Source organism: Amblyomma mixtum, chromosome 8 (genome assembly GCF_055824585.1).
Source record: "Amblyomma mixtum isolate Tamu chromosome 8, ASM5582458v1, whole genome shotgun sequence".
In the NCBI taxonomy this organism is placed as follows: Eukaryota; Metazoa; Arthropoda; class Arachnida; order Ixodida; family Ixodidae; genus Amblyomma; species Amblyomma mixtum.
The window spans coordinates 92,744,539-92,761,025 of record NC_143019.1 but is presented as its reverse complement, the minus strand read 5'-3'; the positions used below and the strand labels follow the sequence as shown (position 1 = coordinate 92,761,025).

At 48.8% G+C, this 16,487-nt stretch overlaps 1 protein-coding gene across 1 annotated transcript; it reads left to right on the top strand.

The window, feature by feature from the left end:
• The first annotated feature begins 1,668 nt into the window (after nt 1–1,668).
• LOC149333511 (uncharacterized) lies at nt 1,669–16,092 on the top strand. Its single transcript, XM_089557742.1, has 8 exons — nt 1,669–1,679; nt 2,679–3,115; nt 8,606–8,961; nt 9,611–10,606; nt 11,576–11,998; nt 13,061–13,366; nt 14,185–14,459; nt 15,687–16,092. Exons 1-8 carry the CDS (start codon nt 1,669–1,671, stop codon nt 16,090–16,092), a joined length of 3,210 nt encoding a protein of 1,069 aa, XP_089413868.1.
• The last annotated feature ends 395 nt before the right edge of the window (nt 16,093–16,487 follow it).

The window sequence follows — 16,487 nt, the reverse complement described above, 5'->3', positions numbered from 1 at the left end:
CCCGATTCGTTTTATTGTCATTCTTCATCCGTTTTCCTCACAGGGATAGGCTCTGGATGTACTGGTTTGTTGTTGTTGTAGTTGTAGCCTTTGACAGGATGGCACATACCTACACTGGGGGATCGGCCAAGAATCGGGAGGTAAAAGTTGGTATTCACCTGTAGGTTGTACTGGTGGAATTAAAGTTCTGCACAACTTCTTCATCTTTCAGCGATTTAGGTGGTCTGGTGCCTGGCTTGAAACTCTGTTGTGCCTTTGCTTTAATCTCCGCCCTTTAAAGTTACGCCCATTTTTCCGAATAAAGATGTGCAATGAGAAATTCCTGCCAGCTTCTACTTGCTCTTGTTTCGCAACGGCAAGCTGCACGTACAGCGACGACGCCACAACTGCCCGCCGTAAGTAATATCCATATCAGTTTTTTTAGAATTTCGAATGAGCGGCTACCTTCGGCGCTGTGGCCGAACAAATTTTTGCTAGAACGCGCCAAAATACATGCGCTTTCGAGAAGCTTCCAGGCAAAGCAACCTCTCCAGTGCACGTCACTCGTCGAAATGGCCGCAATTTTTTGGGCCATAGCGCCGACGGTAACCGTGTTTTCACAATTCTAAAACCTGATATGGATACTACTTACGGCGGGCTACACGCCTCACACTAATTAAGGGGCCTACCCGTAAGAGTTAAAAGCTAACTATTCAATATTACTTAACCAGCATGCTAGTGAGCATGTTTTAGCTGTATTCTGATGTACTACAGCACTCATAATAATACGCCAAAAAAACGGTCTTCTAACTCGAAAAGCCTATTTTAAAAATTGTGCAAAATCTTAGGTGAATCACCCTGTATATCTTTCGGACTGCAAATGAATGAACAAAAGTCGCTGATTTCAAAATCTCACTTTACATAGTAGAAGATATAAATTAGCCCATCGCATCTCCAGTTCATGCATAACTTGTCTAGTTGAGTGGTTCTCTAAAAACAATGAAAAACGTAATAAAAATGAAAAACTGAGGAAGCCCAGACCAGCAGTGTTTTGCCGGGCTTATAGCCGATAAGAAGGATCTAATAAGAAGGAGCTAAACCACAAAAAAACACATTCTAAAGTAAAAATGTATCAAAAAACGGCTAAAAAACGAAGCAAGGGACGAGCTCCAAGTCAACGAAGCCTAATCATCGTCGCACTAACAAATATAAAACACAAGCATACAAAGCACGAACAGACAGAAGTGAGGGCAGAGACCCCAGGCAAGGTGGACAGATGGAAGACGACGTCCGGGAGGTAGCAGCTGAAAACCATAAAAACAGAACACAATCACAGGAAGCCAAGAATGGCAGCAAATTAACAAACAGGACGGGCAAAAATATTATAGGGACACTTAAACTCCGCCTTAAGCGTATGACGCCACAGCTTAATGGGCTGATACCCATATATGCGGAATAGGCCAGAGAACCAGAAGATAACCTCCCGCATGTTTCCGCGTATATTCGTCCCATCATGCCAGATATCATATTTTCAACCTAAAGGAATCTCGAAACTAATCGAATCTTTAAAATTGACTTCAACAGCTGGCGTCGACGGCATCGATGCTAAAGTGCTGAAAAACACGAAGGAAATCACCAGAGTTTTGTCCCACATTTTTCAGCAGTCATTGTCATCCGGCATCGTCCATCATGATTGGAAAGTGGGTGAGGCTGTTATGGACTGCGTAATTTTTTTCACCCTAACAAGCACAGATTTCAATAAGCTCTTTAATTCGATACCCAACTTGCTCTATTTCTTCACTACATAAGTACTCAAGTAGACCTTCGCATACCTGTTGGCGCTCTGTTTATCGACTTCGGGAAGGTTTTTGACAATGTCCCTCACAAAAGCCTACTACTAAACTTTCCCAGCTAAATCTTAACCCGGTCGTTTTTAAATGGTTACAGGATTTCCTCACCAACCGCCAGCAATTAGTAGAAGCCAACAGTCTTCTTCGCACTCTAATATGCTCTCTGGTGGGCCGCAAGGCACAGTTCTTAACCTTCTCCTTTTCTTAATTTACATCAATATCTTGCCTAATGATATTTCATCAAACATCCTCTCATTCGCCGACGATTGTGTCAATTACTCTTCTATTAACAGCGCTGCAGATAATAATGTTGTTCAATGCAATCTACAAGGGTTGCATGACCGTCGTCGCAGATGGCTGATGGTCTTACTAACCAAGCTGCGCGTGTTTCCTTGCACAGATGATAAAATTACCCCACCAAAATTATATTGTCAACGACTCCAGTTGACATCTCGGCTGCCCTTAACTAGTCTGCCCACATAATGCGGTTAATAAACAATTGTAAAAAACTCTTGGCTACATTCGTCGTAATTTACATCTAGCTTCAGCAGCAGTTAAATTACAGCGCATTGTTCAACTGTTAAGGCAACATTGTTAAGGCTACAACTGTTAAGGCAACACTTTTAAGGCAACGCACTGTTCAACACAAAAAAGCCATCTGTTGGTACCATCTGGCGGTGGAGCATGACACGGTTTAACAACCGCCCTATAATAACGGTTAATCGCATTACAAACAATCTCAGGCTTGTGATGATGGTTCCAGTGATTTTAGAGCCACCAGCGGGATTGCTGGCGCCTGTGATCCATATTTGATGAGGCGGAGCACTAGAACGGTCTCTGCGTGCTCAGACGGGCGGCTGCTAAGAGTTCAAGCAGTCAAGAAAAAGAAGTCCACGTGGGCTCGTTCTTCCGCAAGCGCCATTGCTTGCAGAAGAAGAAAGGCACCGTGGTTATCGGACGTGTGATGGCTTCGATGAAGGAATCCCCCTCACCCAGCGACACCCGCGAGGCATCCGTCGCGGGGCATCTCTTCGACAGCCCCGCAGCGACGGCGTCTCCTGCTGGGGAGGTCGACAACAACCAGCTGGGATCCAGGACAGCCCCGATGGATGCGGCAGATCTGAATCCTCGCGACGCACCAGTAAGCGCCACCGTGCGAGACGGTCCTGGGCCCATTGCTGCCAAAGGCCCCGTCGAGGCAGTCGAAGACTCCGAGGGGCACACAACCTCTGAAAGTGAGAGCACCGAGGAGAGCCCTCAGCAGGAGTCGCCGACTGACGGTCAGGGTATGTGAAAGCGCTTTGAGTAGTTCCTATTACCCTTCGTTTCTACAAGATTGACTTTCCATTCAGCAGAAAGAAGCCGGCAAACTGCTCAACGAGAAATATTTTTCGTTTGGAGACGAATCCTTCTTTCACGAGATATGCATACAGATACAGTACAGGCATGAAATTTGTAGACATTTGCCTTACGGTTGTCGTCCATGGCCATACCTCGGCACCATGAGAGGTGGCTCACTCACACTCATGACCACTCGCACTCACTACTACTCACACACACCCACACTCATGTCCATTCACACTCACAACCACTCACTCACACTCGCACTCATGACCACTCACACTCGCAACCACTCACTCAAACTCGCACTCATGACCACTCGCACTCACAACCACTCACTCGCACTCACACTCATCATCACTCACACTCACAACCCCTCACTCACACTCACACTCATGACCGCTCGCACTCACAACCACTCACACGCACTCACACTCATGTCCACTCACACTCACAGCCACTCACTCACACTCGCACTCATGACAACTCACACTCACTCACAACCACTCACTCGCACTCACGTCCACTCACAATCACAACCACTTACTCACACTCATGACTACTCGCACTCACAACCACTCACTCACACTCATTTCCACTCACACTCATACTCATGTCCGCTCACTCGCATTCACGTTCAGTGTACTGTTTGCTTGTTTGCTGACAACGGAGGAGATGAGAGATTTACTGTCGCGGCAACTGCCCTCGTAGCTCCCCTAACATTAGCCTGAGTCGCAGAGATGTGGTGGTGAGCTGCCCAGGCTTTGGCGGGCTATTTGGCCAATTTGCACAGTTTCGATGCTCGAAGAAAGTGGTCACTCATCACGCATATTCCATGCACCGAATGCTACGCACCTGTGCTCCAGCGCTTGCTGCTGAGACGATGATTGCCTGTATAGCGTCAGCAGCTGAGATGCTTAGACAAGTTTTTGAACAGTGTCCATAGGCGTGCGCAGGGTTCTCCATGAGAATGAGCCAAGTTTTAGCCCAGTGTTCCTTGACAATGACGTGTCCGTGACTCTGCATCAACTAATTGGAGTCAAGTGACGATTATGAATACTTTTCGCGGCATGGAAAATGGAGCGTGTTTTTCAAACGATCGAGTGTTTTCCTCATGGAAAGAGAAATGGCTGGAATGGGTCGCAAGTAGAGGATTTCCCCGCGTAATAACAATGCTACGGGAGGTTGCCATTATCAATCCATTTACAAAACCTACTAAGCTTACTATGTGTGACCGATCTGTGTACATGTCTGCAGGGCAGTACGTTTTCTGTATTGCCCATAATCCCTGTCTGAAGGAAGTTTTACGAACCAAAGCGGTGTTTTTGAGGCCAGTGCATGCGGAGACGACGTGCGCATCCACGTGGTAATAGGGGGTCCTTACTTGGCACCCGATTATTCTCCAACGTCGTTCTCGGAAGAATGCATATGCAGCTAACTTGTGAGCCAATTTGAGCCAATCTGAAATGATATGACTTTACTGGGAAAAAGCGCTACCCAGAAGTTCTTGGTGGAAATCATAGTATCTGGTTCAAATGATACCTCATGCTGTCCAGATATCAGTTAGGGTAAGACTGCTGAAATCGGTGCGTGCCAACAGAAGTTAATCCCCTAGCTGTACACGAAAAATGAACAAAATCGCATTTCACGAGCTCATTTCGGTTTCACTCGACAAATGCCGAAGATTAGGTGGCACAAATGAGAACCAAGCCTCGCATACATAGAGCGGAAGCTTGTATGCAGTTGCTGACTTGCCCAAATCAGAACCACGCCTCGCATACATAGAGCGGAAGTTTGTATGCAGTTGTTGACTTGCCAGGGCAGCCCCCACCCGCTCATATTGCCAACGGCGTAGTTCTGCTTACATGACGCTGACGGGAGCCTATTCATGACCAAAGAAAAAACTTTTTTTTTTTGGACTCCGGAGAGAGCGTGGGGGAGCTTAATTTTCAACTCGTTCCTGTTCTGCGAGCACAATCCAGAGTCGAATATGTCGGCACCCTTCGACCTGTTTGTGAAAAGTTCCTGGCCCCCCTTCCGCCCGCCGCCCTCAGTTTTCTGTTCTCTTCTGGCCACATTTTTGGCTTTGGCGTCGTATGTTTTTTTCTTCAGTGCTTTAGCAGCACCCGCTTGCACGATACTTTTAAGCGAAACGAAAACTGTCGCCCCAGCTTGATTCTTATTAACTTTCAGTCGCGTGTACTGCTTTTCTTTTGTAGTTTTTTTTTTCTCGAGTGAAACGGTGACAATACTCAGACACATTTTATTTTATATCCCTTTCCCGAGTACATACAAATTAAGTTCGAAATGTACGTCCAACCAATCAAAAAAGGTCCGGCAATTTGGTTGCCACCTCATATCCACTGCCGAAAATCGCCGCAACGTTTAATCACAGTTGAGTTTCCCTCTCAATCTTGTAGAGATAAATTACGTTGATGATGATTATTGAAGGGTGCTTGACGTCTTGCAGATTCGATATTGCTCGATAACGTTGCCAGAGGACACTTCTGGAGAGGTTAACTTTTTATTACCAATTAATAAAACAAATAAAGATACAAGCAAGGAGAAAACTTGTTTACATTTGACTGACTAGTAGCTTTACGTGACGAAACCAGCCCTCGGTCCCGCCCAAACACTTCATTTTAAACCCTATGACCCTGCCCTCGGTGGAGACAGTAACCAATCAGGTAACTCCACAAACATGAACCGAATAAATCATTGGGGAAAGGAAAACGTCACTAATCAACAATTGTAAAATGACAACACAGCCAATCAGTGATTTTGGAAAGAAGATAACTCACCTCCACAAACACTGCACAAATATGTATATTTTCCACCATCAAGATTTCGCAGGTTTCTCCCTTCCTCCCGCGAGCTTAGCGAACATTCTCGATTTCCCATGGTGCAGGTTGTTTCAACCTCTGGTAAAATCAGGTTCGGAGAAATTCACCTCAAGGCCCATCTGTTCAGTACCGTCACTTACAAACTGTCTTCATGCCTGTAGCTAGCGTGGCAATGTATTGTTGACCGCGCCTCAAGCTGTCAACGCGTTCTGCCATAGACATGGGACAAAAGCCACACGACGAAGGTCCGGCTTTCCGCAAGAACGTACACAGTGGGATGCGACCTGACGTATATGTTCCCGGAGGGTGTTTGACCTTTCCGTTATTCTCGGAATCCGTCGCTAGTGTGACTCACCCCCTTCCCTGCAGTTGTGCGGAGGGCAGAAAAAAAAAAGCTCAACGGACATTCTTCTATCGCGAACCCGGACGCGGCAAACAATGCACAGGACCGCGAACTTCACTACCACCATCGACGCAAAACAATAATTTCTGGTGCAAATTAAAACACAAAATATTGCCGTTTTGGATATCTCCTTGGGCGTCAAAGGCGTTACCATGCCTGATGCTATGCATACAAAAATAAATTATGAAAACCACATGCTTGATTTCCGACGCTGGGCTCTTTAAAGTACATGATAGAAACAAGAATCCTCTGGCGTTACCGAAAAGCGCACTTGGTCTTCGCGTCGATTCCGGGCTTGAGCCGGGTTTGTGCAGTTCGAGACCTGGGATAAAGGAGGTCGGGTTACCGTGTGGGTCAGAGCCTATGAACAAATTACGGCCAGAGGAGAGCTCTGCAATGCGCACACCTGGGCAAAGAAAAAAACCTAAGTCCACTGCAGCACCCGAGGTCCCAACTTACGGTAGTTATTGCCGAGCGGCGGACAGTCGTTTAAGCAGTAAGCATTGTAACTCATATGTATACGAGATCGGGCCATGCGGGGAGCGTGGCAAGAGACATATATCTATATTTTCAGGACTGGCAATGCGAAATTTGATAAAGGGTCTCAAAAAACTCGTAGCGGCTCACTACATCCGCGAAGGGCCTGCGCCCGTGCCAACGGTGAACTACAAAAGCAACGAAAGATTGCCGTTCCCGTGCCGGCGGAATCGTTTCCTTCGGTTGTCCAAAGACACCGGCATGATGCCTTGTGCTGCCCCGAGCGCCTTCAGTAGTGAATATTTGCTTCCCGCAGCTGTCAACAACATGAAAATAGCTAAGCGGGTATCAGCGTCGCGAAACATACACGACCGACTTCGCTGTCGCTTCCACCCATCACTCACAACCACTCACTGCCACTCAAGCCCACTCACATCCACTCATCAATCATACCCACTCACCTCTACTCACGCTCACATCCACTCTATCGCATTCGCACTCATGTCCACTCACACTCACGTCCACTCACGCTCACAACCACTCACTCACACTCACACTTATGACCACCCCCACTCATATCCACTCACTCGCACTCACACTCACGTCCTTTCGCGCTCACGACCACTCACTCGCACTCACACTCATGACCACCCACACTCACATCCACTCACTCGCACTCAACACTCATGATTACCGACACTCATATCCACTCACTCGCACTCACACTCACGTCCACTCGTACTCACGACCACTCACTCACACTCACACTCACAGACGTGAGTGTGAGTATGAGTGAGGCGATATGAGTGCACTCATGAGTGAGTGTGCCGACCTATGTCCATGGCTGATCTCGAGGCCTACACATCCTAAAATGCAGCTTGAGGAACAGCATCGAACTACTTGAAGGTGATTGACTTAAAATTTTCAGTAGCGTTCAGCATTCATCAGGCGTATGGAGTATACAGAAAAGCTAACTACAGCGCTCTTTTCTTAAAAAATTCCGTTATTCTCTATACAAAATCCGCGTCGCTCGTCACGGTCCATGTACTTTGTTGTGCGTTTTGATCGTTCACGACCCTTCGGCGCTGTCATTGGCTATTGTGCTGTCCAATGAGCACGACTGCATAGAATATTGACCGCGATGGCCCTACTTCAATGCCGATGTTAGTATTGTTTTCTTTCCGTGCATAACTCTGTAGTAGAACCAAAAGGAAATTTTGCTAAAAGTGCCTGGACGGCTATTACTCCTTTTGATAGGGTTCCGTGAAAGTGCCGGAAAAAATAATGAGACATTTACAGAATGTGCGGAGATAGAAACTACTGCAGATAAGGGCGCATGTCTGGAAATGAGTCAGTCGTGTTTGGTCGAAATCATATGGTGGCCGCTCACTGGAAGTGTGCACAGTGCAGGGGTCCCCTTAAGTGTAGCAGTTGTGCAAACACGCCCTCATTGCGTTTGGATATTAGATCCCTATTTGTTCACTCAATATTTATTAATGATAAAGCATGTTCAAGCGCCCCACTGCGACGTGTAACTACCCGTGAGTGATAAGAACGAAAACTGATTGATCGGAAATTTGAATGCCTCCTCAGCCTCAGTCCGCTACAGCCAGCATAAGGCGACTTCCCTTCAAATCTTGGTCAGTTTTTATTGTGTTGTCATGCTTTCGCTACGGTAGACGTGAAGAAATGTACGATGCATGCAAACGCAGGCTTCATGGGAGCTGAACGGAAGTCAACTCAACCGAGGACCAATCCCGACCTCCCGAAGACAGCGATCAAGCCTCCAAACTCATCGGCCGAACAACAACCCGACTATTCTCAGCACGATGTTCCAGGACGACCAGCGAAGGACCAGGGCAGCATCGGCAGCATCCTCAAAAATAATGCTCATCGGACACCTCCGGGAACTCCGCGCCTCGGGCCATCCCCACTGCCTTCTGTAACTCATGGGCGCGAAGTGAAGAAAGATGAAGTCCGGGGTACGCGGGCACAACAAGCCGTCAAGCAGCTCGAACCATACCACACCGCGACGCCGCCTTCGGGACAGCGCACCCCTGATTTGAAGGTTTGTGCTCTCTTTAAATGAGCACTGGAACTCTCTTGGACGTCCAGTGGATGTCCTTGAAACTCGCAGGATGACAATGAGAGTTTTAATGTCCATTGGGGAGCTGTTTTTACACATCTTCTTCGACGAGTTCACGGTTGGAAGCCAGAAAATTTAAACGCAGAAAAGAGCTACACGATACCCTATAGGAGAGGCGTTAAGAACACGAACTTAAATGCCCTTTGTAAAGGAAAGTTATATTGATAGAGCTTACTGGTTGGTAAATTGTTTCATGTGTGTAAAATATAGACCTCGAAGTTACACAGAAACCTGTGTGTTTTTATTTGATGTTCCCTTGTTATTTGATGTCAAGTAGAGCTACCACCTCCTCGACAGCAAGTTCAGGGGTCATATCTTCTCAATCGGGCCCCTCCCTCTGTGTTCCTAGTTCTCTTTATCAAATTAACACTTGTGCTTTGTGTGTGTATTCTGCTCACCTATGTCTCGCCAGTCTGTCTGCTACATTTGCACTGAAGAAACGGCTCTATAATTGTTCACCCTGTCTAAAAAAGCATTTCAGATTTTTATGTCTACATTGCCGAATTGTAGCAAAATCCATCAAGCAGTACGCGCTTTCTGAAAGCATTTTCTACTTTTTACATATTTGCAGGTTTTAAGAATAACGATACCACGCTTTGCCGGAGAGGGGAAATACCTTGCAGGGAAAGACTTCCAGTCAACCGGAACGCAGATGTTAAACTACTGCCGCCCAGGGTCAGGCACCCCGCCAGCGACTGCTGTTGAGGTTACGGCTCAATCAGAACGACGAATCAGAGGTGGACCCCATTGTAAGGCTCGAGCTTCACCCGGGGCTAGCTCAGCGTCTTCAAGTTTGACGTCAATGGTGGCAAGTGGGAGTCGGACGCCGTCCTTATCAGAGCGCGACCAGCCACAGGAAGAATTTCAACGGCGACGCGAACGTTCCGAACGTCCGAGCTCAAGCCCTGGAAGGGACGCCATTAGCAGAGATGTACAACGTTGCCACACGTCTCCGAGCTCATTTTCTCCAGCAATATCTGGGCGTTTCTCCCCTAAAAACAATGCGCGTGAACGCAATGAAAACAAGATGATCGTTCGACCTACCAGCAGTCTCTCTTGCTCGCGGCATTCGTCAGAAAAAAGTTGCCTGCGAGAGCATCTTCGGGACAGGCGCACAGTGTGCGAAGATGAGAAACCCCAAAGAAGAATATCCCTATCCGGGAAGTCTCTGTCCTCCTCCTTATCCAGTCGCCGCGGGACTCCCGAACACAGTGGAACGTCCGTGCCGAGTTACGGAAGACACTCACCTCGACGCATGTCAACGACCTTAACGGGGGAATCGCCCGAGGGGAGATGTGGTCGACGCCAGCCCCTGCCGCACAAGTTCGAGCACATTCGGATGAGAAGCCCGCCGAGATACACACGGTCCCTCTCCGGTGGCAGCGAGGCCCAGTCGGCACACTCGCAGGCCTCCTCAAAGTCGACCAGGTCGGACTCGCCGCTTTATCAAGCTAACCATCGGGAAAGCATCCAGCCGGCGTACGTGGAGACAAAGCGGAACGTGACAAGGACACCGCAGTTCGTATCCAGCACAACGCAGGGCTCCTCCGCCAACAAAGGCGTAAAGGTGACCTCTTCTTAGGCTAAGCCGCTGTCGCACGGTTAGCGATTACTGCCCCAAGCAACACAAGTAATCGGCCATATATTGGAAATTAATGATTTCACTCTGGTCATTTGTAGGACCGGGATTGGCCAATACATTTCCAATACTGGGCCGATTACCTGAGCTGCTTGGGAGCGCAGCGCACTGTTCATTGCGCTGTCTACGTTGCGTGGGTCACAGAATGTACAGTTTAAACACAATGCAAATTTCATATTCGTCTTTGGAAACGTTCCTAGTTTGCTTTCACACCGTACACTGATTTATGACCATCATTTAGGAGCAGTGCCACTCGGGCAACCTTGCGCACTGTGTTGGAGGCAGTTACATAGAGGTGCTTGTAGATTAAATTTTCTGGAACCATCTTCAAATGCTATATACGGTTTAATTTCCACTCTGACGGTCAGAAAGAAATTTGAATGCTTTTGTCTGTTCACTCACAAAAGTTTGGCCGACTCAAACTCACACTCGCAGATGTCCCGGCTCACTATAACTCATGAATTCAAACTCGTTTAGGCTCGCAAATCACTTAGGTTCACTCACTCACCAGTCCTTTCTGGTCAACCATTCATAGCGACTCATATCTCACTCGGAGCGGGTTCGATTCCGGCCGCAGCGGTCTAATTTTGCTGAGGGCAAAATTCTAGAGGCCCATGTACTTGCGATTTCTGTACACATTACAGAGCCCCAGGTGGTCGAAAGTTCCGCAGCCCTTAACTGCGGCGTCCCTCATAGCTTGGGTCGTCTCGGACGTTAAACCCAATAAACCAAATCCCAAACCGGCATGTATCACTCAAATTCACAAATCATCTAGGCTCATTTAGTGGTTTCAACTCACGACTCCTTTGGACTCACACACTATTTTCAAATCGCGCCTCGTCTGGACGACTCATCTGTCCAGAACACCCTCCCTGAACATCAACGATGTCATCGCAGGCGCTCTTCAAGAGCCAGCCACCGATGCTGCCCATCTTCGGCGTGGTTCTCCTGGTAGGGGTGCTCGTCGCATCCCTCTTCCTGCTGCTGTTCTTCGTACACCCTAAAGTCTCCAAGTGGCACGGCAGCATCCGCGTGTGTCGTACCGAGCGGTGCCTCGACTACGCACGCCGTCTTCGGTACACGCTGAACACCTCGCTTAACCCGTGCGAGAGCTTCACGCGATTCGTGTGCGATGGCTGGCGGCGTCGAAACCAGCTCACCGTTCGCGAGGTGGCCTTCCTGGACGATCAGCGAGAGCTGTCGTCCCTGCTGCGAGCAGTGCCCGTGCCCACCACGGGACAGACGTCGCTGCAGAGGGCGGCCGCCTTCTACCGCAGCTGCGACGACGTGCTTCGGGGCAGGGCTGACGAGCTGGAGAAGGTGAGTTGCGTGCATGGACGAGGATTTCTGGGGAGGGGAGCGCCCCCAGATTTATGCTGAAATGCACTGGTAAAACGAATCTAGGCGTAGAGCGATCCAGGAGGGGCGAAGGAACGCAGGTCATACGTTGTCTTCTTGTTTCAGTGAAATATTCACCCACTCTGCCCGGAACAGGGCAGAGTGAGTGAGGGAAGAAATGCGAGTTAATGACATCCTAGTCGAAATTACAAACTTGAACCTGAAGTTGGGCTGGACTGAATGAAACACGCTGTTGAGGCAGCGAAATAAGGCAGCGAAATAAGCGGCAGCGAAATAAGAGCCGAAATGTAGGACGCCTCTCTTTCCCTAGCAAGGAGCGGAACAGAAGGCTACGGGTCAACGGGCTGAGCCCCCCCCCCCCGCATCTCTCTCAATTTCTGTTTAGCTTCGTAAACTATTGCTAAATTTCGGCATCCGCGTTGTCTTGAAGCAGCGAGCTGAGATCCGAAATGTACCACGCCTCTCTGAGGGCCTGCCTGAGGGCCAGCGGGTTGGAGCTTCTTTTCGCCTGCTTTTTCATGTTTTATTAGCTTCGTAGAGTAGATAAATTTGTGCGTGCGCGTGATCTTGACGCACCGAACGTTGTAGTTGTTGTTTATTTTAAAATAAAATAATAATGAAAAGATTTTTGCTAGCCCTGGCTTATGCAATCGCTATGAGAAGCACCTAATCTGAGGCAGCGCAATTAAAGGGACAGCAGGCAGACTGCAGACATGAACTGAAAGAGTTAGGGGGCAGTAAGAAAGGTAAGGGGGGACAGGTACAATGTATAACTAATCTATTTACACCGTAAGATTATACAGCAGTGGCGTGTGTGATATCCATAACCTAAGCCTAATAAGAGCTCGCGCGAACGACACAAGGTACACTACAGCTGTAGTGGAGCGTCCAGCTGATAATCGTCAGAACCGAACAGCAATGCGTTCTCAGCACAGGTAGCGGAACGATAGCTTCCGGGGTACAACGGCATGCCGCTTCCCTCCCGTTCATTTCTCATTTTTCGCATTCGTATTCTATCGTAAGATTTCGACGCGCTCATGGTTTTCACGCAGCGAAATGAGATCCGAACTGTACCACGGCGCCCTCTGCCTTAGCAAGGTTTACATGCTGAGCGGCGCCGAGGTCTTCGGCGCATACTACGACGAAGTCCTATCCGGCAGAGCCAAGCACACCGCGCAGCTTCTGGTCGTGGACACCCGCAGGACCTTCGCTGCCCGCCTCCAGAAGTGGCTACATTGGGACCCTCACCGCGTACTCGTCCAGGACTGGAACAGCTCTGACGTCGTCATTGGGTACTTCGACCCGCGCTTCGACCAGCAGTCGCTCAAGGTTCGACGGGAAGGGGATTGGTTTATTGGGGTTTAACGTCCCAAAGCAACTCAGGCTATGCGGGACGCCGTAGTGAAGGGCTCCGGAAATTGCGGCCACCTGGGGTTTTTTAACGTGCCCTGACATCATACAGTACAGGCGCGCCTCTAGCATTTCACCTCCAAGGAGATGCGACCGCCGCGGCCGAGATCGAACCCGTGTCTTCCGGATCAGCACACGAGCACCATAACCACTGGGCAACTGCGGCGTCGCCTTGGGAATGAAGAGCTGCGTTGATGCCTCTAACAACGCCGCCGTAACGTCAAGGTTCAAAAGTCGTCTTTCGAATATTCGTGACGCTGCAACTGATGCTAGGATGTTAAGAGATGCTTCAATGTCCGCGACGATGCCAAGCTCTTTCAACACAGAAGTCTGACTGTCGCGATGTTTTCCAATAATGAGATCGTACTCCATCGCACATCCCTCTACACTAATGGACGAAAACAGAGGCTTTGCAATGAAAAGGGATGACAGCGGACGGCCGCAAGTGGTAATAAAGTCTACTTCAAGACAAGGCGTATGTATTAAGGTGAAGCAAAGAAGTTTTCTGGGATAAATTGCCTCCAGCTAGTGCAGTTAAGCGTGAATTGTAGGTCGATGGCAAATGCTTTTCCCCGGCAGTGTAGTTGTTTTGTGATGATTGGTTGCTTTGATATTCCCCTTTATAGCCCGAACAAACACTGCCGAAAGTATTTTCCTCTCTTCCTAGTACTACAACTACTCCTATTTTAGAATTGAACTAATTCCAACTTTGCGACCTTTTCTTTCTCGTTATGCAGACCCAGCAGGAAGAGCCCACTTTCCCTGACATGAACGCTTCGTTGGTGGACAACTGGCAGGCGGTCAACCTGGACCATGTGGACGCCAGCGAACGCACGGCCTCGGCGCGAATCGAGTTCGCCGAGTGGTTCACGCTTCTTCCCGGCCGTGACGTGGCGCTGCTCCCTTATGCATTCTCCTTTCCCTGGCTGGACGAGAGCGCCGCACCGGCCATGAACCACGGAGGCCTCGGATACAGCGTCGCCTTGGCACTCAGCCGACTGTTCAGCGACAGGTAGGCTTCTGTGAATTAGCAACTCTGCTGAAACGCGCGCTCACCATGAATCGAGAAGTGAAAGCCTATATTCCTTTCTACCACCACTGATCATTTTAGTGAATGTTCCTTTGGCTTTTGACGCAGAACAGCTGCGTAACATTTCGATTTGCCGACCCCCTGGCGTGTGCTCGCAGCGCAAGAATCACGTATGGTTGTAACGCTTCCCACCTCTTTCCTAAGATAAGAACAGTATATAAGAGGATTCCTGATACTAGCGAAGCATACCGTCTTAATAGGCTGAGGAATGCAAGCTTATATAAATCGGCTCGTTTAGAAATGTCACGCGTAAAAAACAGGCTCTCTTTCCGCGCGATGTTTCTCCCCGCTCTCTCTCCCTCTCTTCCATCCGTTCCTTCTCTAAATGGAAATAGTTTGACAACCCCAAGGGCCCACTGTCCCGCGAAGACAGCCCTCTCACGTTTAAGGCCAGATGGCTCCCGACAATTTCTGCTCATCATTATTTGATGACAATGAAAATGGTGTCCTCAGGCTTTATCATCATCATCTAATATATCGCACCGGGAGTGAGTAAAGAATCAGCTGGACTTCGTTCTCTTTCACTGAGTGGTGCTTGTTTGCTTATGGGCCTGAGAAAAAAAAATTAAAACTGTAGTAGAGCGACTGCGAAGGATTCCAGTTGATCGTTAAAAAGTATTTGAAGGGATCAATAATATGCTTATTTTCAGGTGTTGGATTGCTGCGCAGCTGTTGGAGTAACGGCAAATAAGTATATCAGCGATCCACTAGGAAAGATTTTAATTCTTCCATGAACAAAAGGTGTAAGAACGCCAATCGTACTTTTTTTTATGCGAAGCATACTACTTTAGCTACCACTTCAGCCCTTCACCGTGGTTATGCGCCTCCAAATCACGTGATACATGACGTCACACCACGTGACACGATGACGTCACGACGGTAGAGAAACGGGGGCCCACCTCGCGCCGTCGCTGTGGTTGTGCGCCTCCAAATTACGCGACAGGATGCTGCTTCGCATTCTCCAGGCTTAACCAACTTAAGACTCAGCCATTTTTTTTTTCCTCAGCGCCAACCTTTTCGAATTGTTCGACAGCCAGTAAAACAGATCACGAGTCAAGCCCAGATTCCAAAAGATGAGCGTGTGCAGTGCACTCGCACACACGCAAAAAAAGAAAAGCTGGCTGATGGTCTACTACGCCTAAATCGCAGCTACATCACTTCGCCGGGAGCCATGGGCTCCTTCAGGAGGGCGCTGGAGTGCGCCGCGAACGTGAGCAGTGGATACGGCAATCTCTTCGACATTCTCCGCCAGCTTGAGCACACGCTCGCCCTCGAAGTGTCGCTGCAAGCGTACAGGCAACGCAGCGCCACCTCGGAGGGCTACGACGAACTTCTCGAAGGGTTCGAAGGCTACGGCAGCGCCGCCCTGTTCTTCATCGCGGCGTGCTACTCAACCTGCCTGGGCAGCGAGAGCGTGTTCCCTGCGGCCGACGGCGACGAGTGCGACGACACCTTTCGACACGTCGAAGAGTTCTCCGCCGCCTTCGGCTGCGCGCCCGGCAGCCCAATGAACCCATTTGTCAAGTGTAGCATCATGACGCGAAACGATGCGTAGAAGGGCGTCCTTCGCATGACTCACTCTGCTTCTTAAAGAAGAGTGACCGATACGATATGCTGAACTTTCGCGCACATTACCTATTTTCGTTCACGAACATTTTCAGGTCACACAGTACCAAATCGCTGAGCACGTTCTTTCTTTACAAACTATGATCGCCATCAATAATAGCAAGCACTGAAAATTTCTTCACTACATTTGTGCTATTGCAGGTATTTTAGCCCAGCATGACAGCTTTCTGCGAAAGTTACCAAACCCTTCAGGTTCCTATGTGTATGTGCTTGTTGGGCGGAGCTATATTTAGGGTCTTTGTTCTCTTAATGTTATTACGTAAAACACGTCCAGACGAAACCAAGTGTGTTACACGACCTTTCAACCGTCTGTACTTTTACAGC

Bases quoted from the DNA above. Each gene is read 5' to 3' on its own strand.
- LOC149333511 (XM_089557742.1), top strand. The intron at 3,116-8,605 runs GTATGTGAAAGC...ATGCAAACGCAG, and splicing joins GTCGCCGACTGACGGTCAGG to GCTTCATGGGAGCTGAACGG. The intron at 13,367-14,184 runs GTTCGACGGGAA...CTCGTTATGCAG, and splicing joins TCGACCAGCAGTCGCTCAAG to ACCCAGCAGGAAGAGCCCAC.